The sequence below is a fragment of the Pelophylax lessonae genome, assembly GCF_965119305.1.
Source record: "Pelophylax lessonae genome assembly, chromosome: 6".
NCBI lineage: Eukaryota > Metazoa > Chordata > Amphibia > Anura > Ranidae > Pelophylax > Pelophylax lessonae.
This window is the reverse complement of record NC_138773.1, coordinates 197,141,545-197,155,451: the sequence shown is the minus strand read 5'-3', so window position 1 is coordinate 197,155,451 and position 13,907 is coordinate 197,141,545. Positions and strand designations below refer to the sequence as shown.

General features: G+C 40.4%; 1 protein-coding gene across 3 annotated transcripts in view; it reads right to left on the bottom strand.

Moving 5' to 3' along the window:
- Nucleotides 1-13,907, bottom strand: part of PARD3B (par-3 family cell polarity regulator beta) — a 2,025,707-nt gene that overhangs the window by 900,468 nt on the left and 1,111,332 nt on the right. For all 3 annotated transcript variants that reach the window (XM_082260765.1, XM_082260766.1, XM_082260767.1), the window contains exon 19: nucleotides 10,780-10,896. In XM_082260765.1, the coding sequence (XP_082116891.1) occupies nucleotides 10,780-10,896 (117 nt within the window). The remainder of the gene's footprint in view (nucleotides 1-10,779; nucleotides 10,897-13,907) is intronic.

Genomic DNA, 13,907 nt, shown 5'->3' with positions numbered 1-13,907 from the left:
AAGACCACCGTTTTATGAGGTTGTCCTGTACAGGTAAGTGTCACCCCATTGCCCACTTTAAAGTGATTGTAAAGTTAATTTAAAAAAAAACAAACAAACATGTCTATACTTACCTGCTCTGTGCAACGGAATTGCACAGAACGGCCGTGAACCTCCTCTTTTCAGGTCCCCCACTGGCGCTCCTGGCCCTTCCTCGCTGTCCAGTGCCCCCCATGGCAAGCCACTTCCTATGGGGCACACGGGCATGCTCGCGCCTGAGCCCGGCTGCTGCATCCATTGATACAGACATTGAGACTCGGTCCCGCCCTCCGCTCCCTCGTCAGCAACTTTGTTTGACAGCACTAGGAGCCAATGGCTTCTCAGTGCCCTAGAAAGGCCAGTGAGACCCAGAAGTAAGGGGAGAGAAAAGCTGCAGATGTGCACGGCACTGGATCGAATGAGGGCTCAGGTAAGTAAAAAGGGGTGGGGGGGATGCTAACACCTAAACATTTTTTACATTTATGCAAGGAATGCATTAGGGTAACAAATGTTTAGGCTTTACAACCACTTTAACTGCTTACCTTCAGGTTCCCTTCAGAGATCTTCACTGTGTGACCCTGTGACCTTTCTGCTTGTATACAACAGTATACTCCAGGACAGGAAGGCAGCTATTTAAAGTAGACCCAAGCTCAAAAAGTTAAAATTTGTCATGCTCAAGGAATGTTGGTATATGTTTATTGCACCTAAGCAGTACCCTGAAAATCCATATTTTGTCTTGAAATCCTCCTGTAAAAAAGAAATTCAGTTTATGTCTTCAGTGTGCCTAGGCATTTTAGTACCTTATGCCTTAAAATAAGTCTATCTACACTGATAGATCATCTAAGAAACTGTGTCTCATGATCTGGAGAGAGGTTTGATGATGTCACTACAATGCTGCTCACTGTTCTCCTTGATGGAGAGAAAGCTGTACTTAAGGACCTGCTGTGCAAGGACCTCCCTGTTTTTTCCTCTATTTATTCTGTGGATCTATGCTTTAACCACCTCTCTTGCTGCTTCTTAATTTTTCCCTTACCATTTGTAAGATCACTAGTCATCACAGGAGCAGCTCTGTCATGAGGAAGCAAAGCCCTGCTCCTCTACCAAGATGGCTACCTTTTTGGACCACAACTGTCACAGTTTAGGTCCTCTTTAAGAAAGATATCGCAACTATTCACTCTTTTACTCTAGGCTTTAGAAAAGTAATTTGAATATATTAAAATAAACAAATCAAAACTATCTTCAAAAGTAAACATATGCAAATGTTACATTAAAGATACAACATGACAGTGGCTACATAATCAAGAGCAATCATTAGGTTTGCAAATTCATCTGTTGTAACATGATAATGAGTATATATTCAAAACTAACATGACTGATCCAGAGCAATTTATCTTCAGAAATCATGATCTGGCAGACATACAAACAATGAATTTTCATGACGTTAAGGGCCTACAACATGCAAAATACTGGGCTCTGTGTCTTATAATTCGGAATCATAAAAACCATAAATGAATTAAGCAACCAAAAGTTTGTACACATTTCAAACCCTGTAAATGTATATTTTCTACAGTCTTCAATGTAGAACAGAAATTACTCAAAAATACCAAAAAAATACAGATGCAAATGCACAAATGAGGTTGAAGGATTGTAAGAGGTGCATGACAGTCAGCCAGCCCCCAGTTTGATGTACTCACCTTCCAGTCTGTCACCAACCAAATAAGACCTGTCTCTTGGTACAAAGAACAGGGGTTTAGTTGACACACATTTGCAAACGCATGTGAAAGCTGCAGAGCCACGTCACGGCACCCTGTTTAAATCTGCAGTGCTACACTCTTAATTTAGTGTCCTCACACTGGAGGCACATGGCCGCTAATGGGTGGATGGGGAACAGGTGAGAGGGAGACAGCCCAACCTCCCCCAACCCATCCCCATGCACGACTGGCTATTGTCTCAAAAAGTTCAAATAATTAGGTTAAAATATAACCATGGTGCAAACTGGGGAAGACCAGCTGAAAAGCATTACACCTCCATCCCCTTGGTGGATGCAGTATATGGATAGGAAGGGATTTTATATATGGGGCATGGCCTGTAAAGCACACTGCCTTTGAAATCCCTTATTTCCTTTGGGACTTTATATGAGACAAGCAGGTCATGCTATTGGTCTCCATCCCTGTATACGGAAAACACTAGGGTCAAATCAAAAACTGCATCCACCAAAAACGCACGAAAATCGCACGGTGGGACTTTAGATGAGGCACCAAGCTGTAAGCAAGGCGTCTCCATCCCTGGTTGCTTTAAACATATTGGACTAGGTGGGACTTTAGATGAGACCCAAGCTGGTGTTGCCCGGCGTCTCCATCCCTATAAGATGCAAATGCATGCAGAAGAAAACCACAACACAAGCAGTCCCAATGGCAGAGATATTAGGCATGGAAACCAGACTCAATGTCACCTATGCCAAAGTAGGGGGCGTATGTAAGCTGTAGCACCCCAAAACAGAAGCTGCCATACCCAATTATTATTATTTACTTTTTTTAAGTTAATTTTCATTCGTAGCTGCCACTGGGTTGCTGTCAGCACTCAGGCAGTGGAACTAACTAATTGTAGTCGAGCTTTAGATTTATCCTGGGAGCATTTGCCGACACTCACTTTTTATCTCTGGCAAGGGTATACTCTGTCTCTTCTCTAGTCTTCAGAGGAGTGATATCTTCTCTGCCTGCAAAGGAGGAAGCCACTGTGGCGGCTTGAATCCTCCTGACTTACCATGCTGCACACTGTTCCCACTGCAGTAAAATAAGTGTGTTACTATTTATTCACCACTTCCACTCACTGTTGTTGCTGGAGGAAGGGGTCTCTGGCTGCTGGGGAGTCTATTATTGCTGGCAGCTGGGGGGTCTATTGTTGCTGGCTGCACGGGATCTCTTGTTGCTGTTGAAGCTGGCGGATCTTATGTTGCTGGTGGGGGAGGTAATTTCTTGCTGCTAATTGGATACATTTTTGCTGCTGGGGACATTATTGCTATTGGTGAATCTATTGTTTCTCCTGGTGGTGGAATCTACTTTTACTCCTGGGGGATGTCTATACAATTTACTTTTATTCTCTAAAAGGAGCAGTGCTGGAAGGTGGGTAGGGGGCAGAGACAAGGGGCAATGCTTGGAGGTGGGTAGGGGCATCTACTGACATCTACTGCATGGTCTTCTACTGATACTACTAATCATATGTTTGCTATTTTATCACAAAGATGAAAAGTAAGGTAACATAAAACAGCATTCTTTTTTCTTTTTTAAAATCTGCTGTATTTGTTATGTGCTGTATGACATTTTTTCGGTCACAGGGCGAGATTCTTTGCGTAGCCTAAAGATTAATTTAGTCATGATTTCACATATTGCAGAAAATTCCATTACACAAGAAGCCCACAGTTTCATGGTTTCCAGTCTCTAGATACAAGATATTTATTTAACAGTTGCTATTGGTTGATTGTTCTTTAATCAATATTTAGTTAATGTGCTGCTCTGTTGGCTAATACATATATGCTTGTATTTCTTTTTGTAGCCTCAGGCTATATGAAAAAAGTGAACAAGGAGGAAAAAAAAGTCTAATATTAATAATATTTCATCTATATTGTACAGCAAATCTGTAACTGATGGGTCCTGTGTAAAACTGAATATAACTGTACGTTAAATAGTTAATGAGTGTGTTTGAACCTATTGTAAAATGCATATTAAATCCTTCAATATTTTACTACAGTTTGTCATAGAATAATATTTTGTTATTACAACAAAGCACTAGGAGTTTTCTGTCTAAACTATAGGCTTGTAGATCAAACTGTGAAATGTGATTTACTGTTTAATTTCTACTAAGGCGGCTATTCAACCTGTTCAATAAGATTTCATCTGTACGCAAATATAAGTGGATGTCTGGCTTACAACCCATAGCGCTATTTGGCATAACACTATTTCTCCTTTAGGCTTGACAATGATTCATGTGACGTGTATGTTTTAACTTTTGATTTGCGATTTCAATACTTTTTTTTTACCATTAAACAGAACTAGAGAAAAACTGCAATAACCACAAATTTTACAGGGTGAAATATAATGCACTACAGCTACAAAGCCTAAAGTGTTACATGTAATGCCTTCCATACTTTTTATACATTCTCTCCTGAACATGTTACTTATGGGAGCGTAAAGTGGAACACCAGCCAAAAACAATAACATGCAAAGGAATAACCAGTTAAAAGAGAAAACAATAAAACCAGCTTTTGCACTTTCAATTCAGGGATGTTTACAGAAGATATTATTTCTGCCACTAAATGTCCTCAGACTGACAGCCAGCTTCATTCTACCCACTTCTTCTGAGACCAGGTTATCCTGGACCCAGCCCAGGCTTTGATTGGCAGAGAAAAGAGAAGAAGCACAGTGATGAGCTCATTTTTTGGTCACTCTGCTTTCCCTTTCTATTACCATGTTTTTTTTGGTACATAAACTGACTGGCTCTTTGTTCTGCTTCTTTCTTTTACACTCCAGCCCTGCAGAGGCTGCAAGAAAATGATACTACGTAAAACAAATTTTAAGTAAGTCCAGGATGATTATCATAGATGAATATAGAGCTTAAAGCGCAACTCCACTTTTGCTGAGAAAAAAAGCATTCCCCTCTGGGTGGTCTCTGTACATTGCAGGGATTTTAACAAACATTGTTGCAGATTCCTACCTTTTGTTATTCTGAAGGAATCATTGTTTGTTTCTCTGTGCTGAGTGGGTCAAATGGGAGTGGTTTCATAATTATCTATTAGCTGTGGCAGCTGCACAGCACTAATGAGGAAATCTGCTGGGCCTGCATCCCTTTAGACGTGTTCCTATTGGAAGTATCTCACCAAAAAAAAATGACATTTTTGTTGCAGGGGATGCCAGAAATCTGACTTGTATCTTAGGCAAACTTCTGGGAAAATTGGTGAGCCAATCACACAAGCAGGAAATTATGTTTCTGGGGGGTGGTCAGTACACATTCTGTGTACAGAACAGCTCCAGGTAGCCATATTGCATTGCATTTTCAGAAAATTACAACAGCTGCAGATTGAAAAGGAAAGGTAATTTTTAACACCATTCAATTACAATATGATTTGTGTTGCAATTGTATATGCTGTATCATTTTATTTGCTAGATTTTTTTCCCCACGAAAATGGAGTTACACTTTAATTAATTTGCATAATTTAAAAAGGCATATAGTTCAGCTCTAGCAACATGTTACACCTGTAGTTAGACTGTAACATGTTGCCATGCCACCCCCCCCCCCCCACAATTACAGTGTTTTCCCCCATCTACTGCTGTCACTTTTGAATTTTAAGTCACACAGCCATGTCATTCGTTCACAGAGAAGTCCTGTTTACCACCACGTCCAAAAGACTTATAGCTCTAAGTGGAATACAAGTGTGGTAATCAGCACACTTATAGCCTATTGACACTTCCTCCAGCTCTCTAATTGAGGTACAGGCTGAAAGCTGGAGGAAGAGCCTGTAGGAGCCTGACGTTGCATCCACAATCCACTTATCGCAGGTGCAATACTTTACAGGTGAAAAAATAAAAAATAAATTCACATTTTTTTTCCCAGCAAAAATATGTTCATTTATAATTTTTTTTAACCTAATGTGTGATTAGGGGTGCTTTGAACAAACTTCAAACTCACTTGAAATTCATTTAAAATCTTTATTCTTTAGGAACAACATATACAGCCAACATGTAAAAAAAAACTGTGTGCAAGTGTACCCAAGAGAATTTTAAAGGCAATGGGTGGATACATCTAACATTGATTTGATTTAGGTATCTTCTTTTATGCACTTTGTATAAAACTGTCTGATCGATAAATAAAATAAAACATTACATTATTTTTTAAAGCATCCTTACTTTACAGCATTACAGTGCCTTCAACTTTTGCACAGTACTATTTATGTATGTCTATGCAGTCTGTACCTGTTAAATATATATACCTTGAAAACACCCTTATGTTGCAAACCCTTAAACTTCCCAATACTGATATAGAAAGAGCTTTAGTAAATAAAATGGGGACTGGGTACTTTATTATGCAGAGATTATGACTGAAGGAGATACTGAAGGGGTATGTACAGTATAGAGCTCATATATGGCTTCATTTGTAATTTATATGGTCCCATCCATTTGGTTTTCACTTGTCCTGTTCTTTGCCGACATGGTAAAGCACACAAGACAGTTCCCGTCTAAGACCCCTTGCACACAACGCCTATTTTGTGCTCTGCCCCTGAATGCATAGGGCCCTAAATGTGAGTACCATTGGGTACAGTGTTCAGCCCTGTCCAACCACAGCATATTTCAGCCTGCCATAGACCTTGACAGGTTGCAGGCAGCAGGGCTGGACGCTGCACCTGTTCCTCAGGGGTGCGCTACGACACTGGGATTGGACACACAGGGGCTATTGTGCAAGGATCCTGAAAGATACAGTATCTGCCACCATTTAACACACAGAAGGTGTGTGTTCCAATATTTTGCTTACATTCACTGATTTCTTTAAAGAATATTTACTGAATAGCCAAAATATATTTGTAAGAAAAAAGTCCATCTAAGGCAAGTAGTCCAAAAACATAATATTGATTTGTAAACTAAAGGACTCTACATGGGCGATGGTTTCCTTGTAAAGTCAGCATTGCTCCTAGATGGCAACAGCTAATCTTCTTGTAACATGGAAAGGTAAATGGGACATGCTACATAGCTCACCGAGACCCATGACAGTCATAGACAATTACAGTACTGTATGCCTTTTACAATTATTTGAGGCTCCTACTATTTACTACATACTCTAAAGTCAGTAGGAGGAAAGTAACAGTGATATTCAAGTATGCAGCAGAGTTACCTAATTATACCTTATGACAATTAAATGCTAAATATAATGGTTTTTGGTTGGTTTTATTTTGCCTTTCTGAAAATGTACAAATGTACAAACTCTTTGGGTATAATTGCTTAAATGCTTATACGAAATTTTCATTTTACAAATAAATATTTGATAATGGGTACATCCGCAATAGTTTTCAAATCATGCTGGGCTAATGGAATGTAGGCACTGCCTGCATTCTTGGAGCTCCCTCTGTGTAGCTGAGTCAGTTGTAATGGTCCTTCTGCCTTATAACATGTTAGGAGAGAGAGGGAGGCGCATATGCTTCCTCTGGGTCATTCTCCAATGTGTATAATCTGATCTCCTTTCTGTTTAGATCCATCACCTTCATCTATTATCTGAGTGTCTTGAAAGTTGCTGCTTAAAGCTCACCTCTTGCTGCCTAAGAATGAAAACATTCATATGCAACATTTTATATCCACACCATTTACAAGAAACAAAAACTTTATAAACAAAATGTGGTCCTAAATATAACAAAATATTTCCTTTCACTAAATTATTTTCAAGTAAACTAATAAATACTAGAACATCTGTTATCTCTCAATGGAGATACTGGTTATCTATTTAAATGGACTATAGTACCCAGAGTTGGTAGACAGGGCTTCTATTCTTGCCGCCTACCAGCTCCCAAATGTCAGTAGTTGACTGTGAGCTGTCAGTGAGCTCAGTCTTAGTTCTAGGGGTGCTGATGGAGCATGCCCTAGAACAAGACAGAGACACATATGTGTGGCAACTGGGCATTAAGTCCCACCTGCCTTGCAATCACTGTATGTGTGAGGCGAACCTAAAGGTGTTTAACATTGTATAGCTACCCTAACATGAATCACATGTGTGTTTGTTGACCAAAAGAACCTGTTAGTTCTAATCTATACTATAAGTATACAGAACCTGTGGCACCGCGTACTTGAATGTAGCATAACCACTCTGCCCAAGAGCGTTGTAAGTCTTGGATTGATTTAGATAAATGTCATTGACTTCAGCAGAACACATTCTACTCCAAGTGAACAATGACTACACATTTGGTTCAAACCTTCACAAAATAACTAAGTAGACCCAAACTGGACATACAGGCTACTCTTCTGTACTACAGTTTATATTGTGTTAGGCCTTAAAAGAAACCTAGCCCAGGAATTAACTGTTTGGACACTTGGTTACGGAGCATATAAGCTTCATGACCATCTTTTCTTAAGGTTCAATTTACTTAGCCTTTCCCTACAGCATATATCTATTTTTCTATTGCACCCCACTGACTAATCCTTTTAGCATGGAAGAAATTCGCCCGAGTGTTATAGAGAACCAGATTAACAGCCCTGATTAGCCCAGCACTGTCACATGGGGTGAGTAACATGCTTTTTCACACTGGGTGCTTCATTTGGTTCCTGGCCCTAAACAGGTTGAAGAAAAAAAAAAGGGGAGGTCTGAGGAATTAAAGCAAACCTAGTGATTTGCCCTGAATAGGCAGCAAAGGCTTGCTTTAAACTGATTGCTGTACACAAACAACGACAGCTCTTGTTTACACTCCTGAATTCCGGAGGCATTATAAGTTGGAGATTGGCCACAACATTTTACTACTACTTTTTTAGGCCTCATGCACAGTGGACATTTTCAATTTTGCTGTTAGAAGCATCTGGTGTTTTTATTTTCTGCCTCTAAATGCCCCTGCATGCTAGCTTAAGTGTCCATGTACACATCTCAATGGGGAAAAATATCATGCTGGCTATCTATACTGATATGGACTAAATAATGTGTTAGGAATGAAAGGATGCTACATCGTTTGAGGGCTGAATTCAAAGACACCATGAAAATTAAAGTGAAATATGATGCAGCAGGCTAGTTCATTTTACTGAAATTTCATTGCAGCAATTTAAAATGGTAGTCAGTAGTTTGTATGGCCTCCACGTGCTTGTATGTATGTATGCCTGACAATGTCTGAGCATGCCCGGAATAAGACGATGGATTGTGTTCTGGGTATTTCTTCCCAGATCTGGACCAGTGCATCACTGAGCTCCTGAACAGACTGAGGGGCAACCTGGCGACGTAAGATGGACTGAAACATACTGTCCCAGAGGTGTTCTATTGGATTTAGGTCAGGCGAGCATGGGGGCCATTCAATGGTATCAATTCCTTCATCCTCGAGGAACTGGCTGCATTCTCTCGCCACATAAGGCCAGGCATTGTTGTGCACCAGGAGGAACCCAGGACCCACTGCACCAGTGTAGGGTCCGACAATGGGTCCAATGTTTTCATCCCGATACCTAATGACAGTCAGGGTGCCATTGTCTAGCCTGTAGAGGTTGGAGTGTCCCTCCATAGTTAAGCCTCCCCAGGATATCGATGTTACAGGCAGCATAATGTTCTCCACAGCTTCTCCAGACCCTTTCACGTCTGTCACATGTGTTCAGGATGAACCTGTTCTCATCTGTGAAAAGCCCTGTGCCAGTGGCGGACCTGCCAATTCTGGTATTCGATGGCAAATGTCAATCGAGCTCCACGGTGCTGGGTAGTGAGAACAGGGCCCTCTTGAGGACCTCAGGCTCTCAGGCCACCCTCATGAAGTCCATTTCTGATTGTTTGATCAGAGACATTCACACCAGTGGCCTGCCAGAGGTCATTTTGTAGGGCTCTGGCAGTGCTTATCCTGTTCCTCCTTGCACAAAGGAGCAGATACTGGCCCTGCTGATCGGTTAAGGACCTTCTGTGGCCCCATCCAGCTCTCCTAGAATAACTGCCAGTCTCCTGGAATCTCCTCCATGCTCTTGAGACTGTGCTGGGAGACACAGCAAACCTTCTGGCAATGGCACGTATTGATGTGCCATCCTGGAGGAGTTGGACTGCCTGTGCAACCTCTATAGGTTCCAGGTATCACCTCATGCTACTAGTAGTAAAACTGACCCTAGCCAAATGCAAAACTAGTGAAAAACAGTCAGAAAAGATGAATAGGGAAAAAAAATGTCAGTGGCCTCCACCTGTAAAACCGTTCTTGTTTTGAAGGTTTTCTCATGGTTGCCCATCTAGTGCACCTGTTGTTAATTTAATTAACACCAAAGCAGCTACAACTGGTTAACAACCCCCTCTGCTACTTAACTGACCAGTACAATATCCCAGGAGTTTAATTGACTTGATGCTATACTCTGATTAAAAAGTGTGCCTTGACTTTTTTTGAGCAGTGTATGTTACATTTACAGGCATCACATGTGTTTTTTTTCTGCAAAAATGCTGTTGCCAGAAGGAGAGGCATCTAGAAGAGATGGCCAAACGTCCAGTGTACATGAAGTCTTACTGTAGCAAAATGAAGCTTATTTTTAGGGTTTACTGTCTTTACACAATAGCATTACTCTTTCCACTGCTAAGTGGGCAGGACAGGACTCATACTAGTTTGGTAACACAGGTTAACACATAGGCATATGTGTGTTGCAATGCAGTGCCATTCATACTGGCACCCCATATATACAATTAAAAGAAAAAATAAATAAACCTGTACTATAGAACACCATAATGCACAGATGTAAGTACTCCATTGTCAAGAATAGTGCAGGTGTTTTTTATTCTTACATTAGGGAAGGTTGAGAAATCATTTAAAATGAATGGGCTGGCATAACACAAAGTGCTAAACGCAGCATGCCTGAACTAACGCAGTGTCTCTGTTACCGCATGTTAAGGTGTGAATGGGACCTAGATCAAATGTCAGCAGCAGGTAATAAGGACTGGATTGGAATTCCCAACAATCTGGAGCCCTGCACATATAAAACAACATACTATGGCACAATACAATTTGCATATATCTGGTCTGTCAAACTTTTTAAGGACAAATTATTGCTTCAAATTTCACTTCCAATTTCCTACCTGTCACGTTCTTCCTTCATCTTTTCCACATCTTGCTCCTCCTCTTTCCTGGCAGTTTTAGGACTACCTTTCTGATCGACTTTTCCTCCTTTATCATCTTTATTCTTTTTCCCAAACCTAAAGGAAAAAAAAAGAAAATTCAATCTAGCCTCTTCTGTCAATATTCAGGAATAATTCTCAGAACATATGTGAAAATCCAGCTGCTTTAAGCCGGACAGACAGAAACCAGAGATCAGCCAAAAAAACCTCTCATCGTTCAAGGAACTTATTTGACAAACATCCAACAGGAGTAAAAATGTTCTTACCAGCACAACACTGATAAAGATTTTGCTCTATATTTAGATACAGAGCTACTTTAATGGCACACTGTAATTTAATTCACTGGAAAGGCTGAAACACAAAAGCTGTTAATGCAGAAAAAAAAAAGAAAAAAAACACATGGAGCACAAACTATACACTGGTACACATCAGTGCTACAGAAGGAAAACAAAGCTGAGAAAGTCAATGGACAAAGCAGGCAGCAGGAGCCTAATGCATTATTAGTTTGGTGTTTCTGATAAGAAAATTAGAAAAGTACATTTATAGCAGTGACATTGAAAGCTTCCAACAGTGTCTGAAAAACATACCTGGGACTAATTAATTACCCACTCACTTGTCAGCTTTTAATTTCTCGCCCCTTGTTTAGTCTAATTAATCACCATCTTTAATAGAGCTGTTACCTTCTCTTTATTGCAGTGGCATTACACGCACAGGCAATTCCTGATATCAACTTGTTCAGGTATTGAAGGAACAACCTACTCTACCAGCAAGCAAGACTCGCTTCTGTTCCATTTCCCTACTCAGATTTGTACCGGTATTCTTTCTGCTTATATTGCATTACATAAATAAGAAGTTGTTTCTGCTACTTTCTATGCAATGCACAATAAATTAAAGGGTGTTCTGAGATGCTGAGAATGTCCTGTATCTCAGAACTATTTTGGGAGCGATTAATTAAATGCAAATAATCGGTTTACTTGGCAAGGCAAGTTGCACTTTGTAAGGGAATTTTTCCCAAACCTTAGTGAATGTGGTGAATTTTTGCTTTACAAATAACACTCAATCAGGTGGAAGGGTAAAAAGGAAAAAAAGAAAAACGGCATTTTGCTTGAGCATGACTGGATGATGGAAGTCAGCATAGCTTCATCTCATTTGCTAAGCTTTGGGAAAAATCCCTTCACAAAGTGAAAATTCTCTTGCAAAGTGAACAGTCTGTTTGTCTTTAGTAAATCGAGGCCTTATAAGTGATGCATTTGTGTTTGAGCTCCTGATTTTGCACCTCTGTTGAGGCAGATATGAACAGTTTCTTCTTTTCCTGTTACGTTTTGTATTTAAGCTAACTAGAGATGTTGGAATATACAAAGGTGGACATAAAAGCCCAAATCCACCATGAATGGGAACTATGGTAGAGCAATATCACCATGGGAGTATCTACCATTTAAAATAAGTCATGGCATAAGTAATAAGCTCAATAGGCATACCAGGGTAGCTTACCATTTAAAAATCGAAAAGGGGAAATAAAAGATTTCCAGTATAGGCTGCAAAATTGGAAAGACTGATCCTTTAACCACTTTAAGACCGGAAGGATTTGCCCCCTTAATGACCAGTGCCCTATTTTGCAATTCATCACTGCATTACTTTAAAGGACAATTGCGCGGTCGTGCGATGATGTACCCAAATAAAATTTATGTCCTTTTTTTCCCACAAACAGAGCTTTCTTTTGGTGGTATTTGATCACCCGTGCGATATGTATTTTTTGCGCTATAAACAAAAAACTATACTTTTCACATTCTGCTATATAACATTCTCAAAAAAATGTAAAAATCTAATTTTTTTTAACATTTTAGGCCAATTTGTTTTCTGCTATATATTTTTGTTAAAAATTAATCGCAATAAGCGTAATTTGAAGTTATCGCGTCTAATAACTACGGGAAAGATTTATGCCATTTTTAATGTTTTTTTTTTTTAACAGTAATGGCGGCGATCTGAAATTTTTTTCAGGACTGCGACATTGCGGCGGGCAGATTGGACCCCTGATTGACATTTTTGGGGGTATCAGTGACATTACTACAGTAATCAGTGCTATAAATATGCACTGTTACTGTTATAATGATACTGGCAGGGAAGGGGTTAACAACAGTATAGGTGATCAAGGGGTTAAATGTGACCCTAGGGGAGTGATTCTAACTGTATGGGGGTTGGAGTTGTGAAATTATCACAGAGACATGTGATCCTATATAGCAGGATCACATGAGCTCTGTGATAATTTCAGGGAGGACGGTTGCCTGTGTTTACAACAGCCGACCGTCCTGCTCTCTCAGCGGGGAACGATCGAGAGTGTCAGGCGGCAATCGAAGCTACCTGACACACGTATTGGCTCCCCCCCCCCCACTGAGTGGGGGCGGGAGCGCACGGTCGGCGGCGCGTGCTCGCTTGCCCCCTAGCTCCTCCCAGGGGAGCGACGTATCCCTACGTCGCTTTGCCTGTACGAGTCAGCCTGCCACAGTATATGTACAGGAGGCTCTCAGGAACTGGTTAAAGACCAAGTCCAGCAAAAACTTTTGTTTTAGCTTTGGATAGATTTTAGAAGAGGTAATATTTCTGCCAAGTCTGCTGTCAATGATCCTATAGGGGAGGTTTTACCTTCCTTCATGTTCTTGTGACAGCAGAACCCAAAAAAATGAAGGGAAAGGTTGTCACCAGGACAGGAAGACACAGACAGTAATAATAACCTGACTAGTGTTATAACTCTTCCCCATTGTACAAAAAGATTTGTTTTTTTTTTTATCTGTTGTCACTGCAGATATTTCTCTTTGCTACCTTTTCTGGCAGGCAGTGAGGGAAATATTTCCAACCAGGGCATAGGCTGCTAACAAAAACCCAACGGGAATTCTATCCCTTCCCCACTCTGGTAAAAACTAACAAAAAGGTTTTGGCTGGAGTTAGGCTTAACCTATTCAGCACATGCTTACAGAGAGATTTAGGATGTAAAGGATATGGACATATGCCACTGTTAACAGAATTATCAAGGTACTGGATTTTTTTTCTGCTAAAACATTTATGCCTGGTTCACATCTATGCATTTTTTAGTG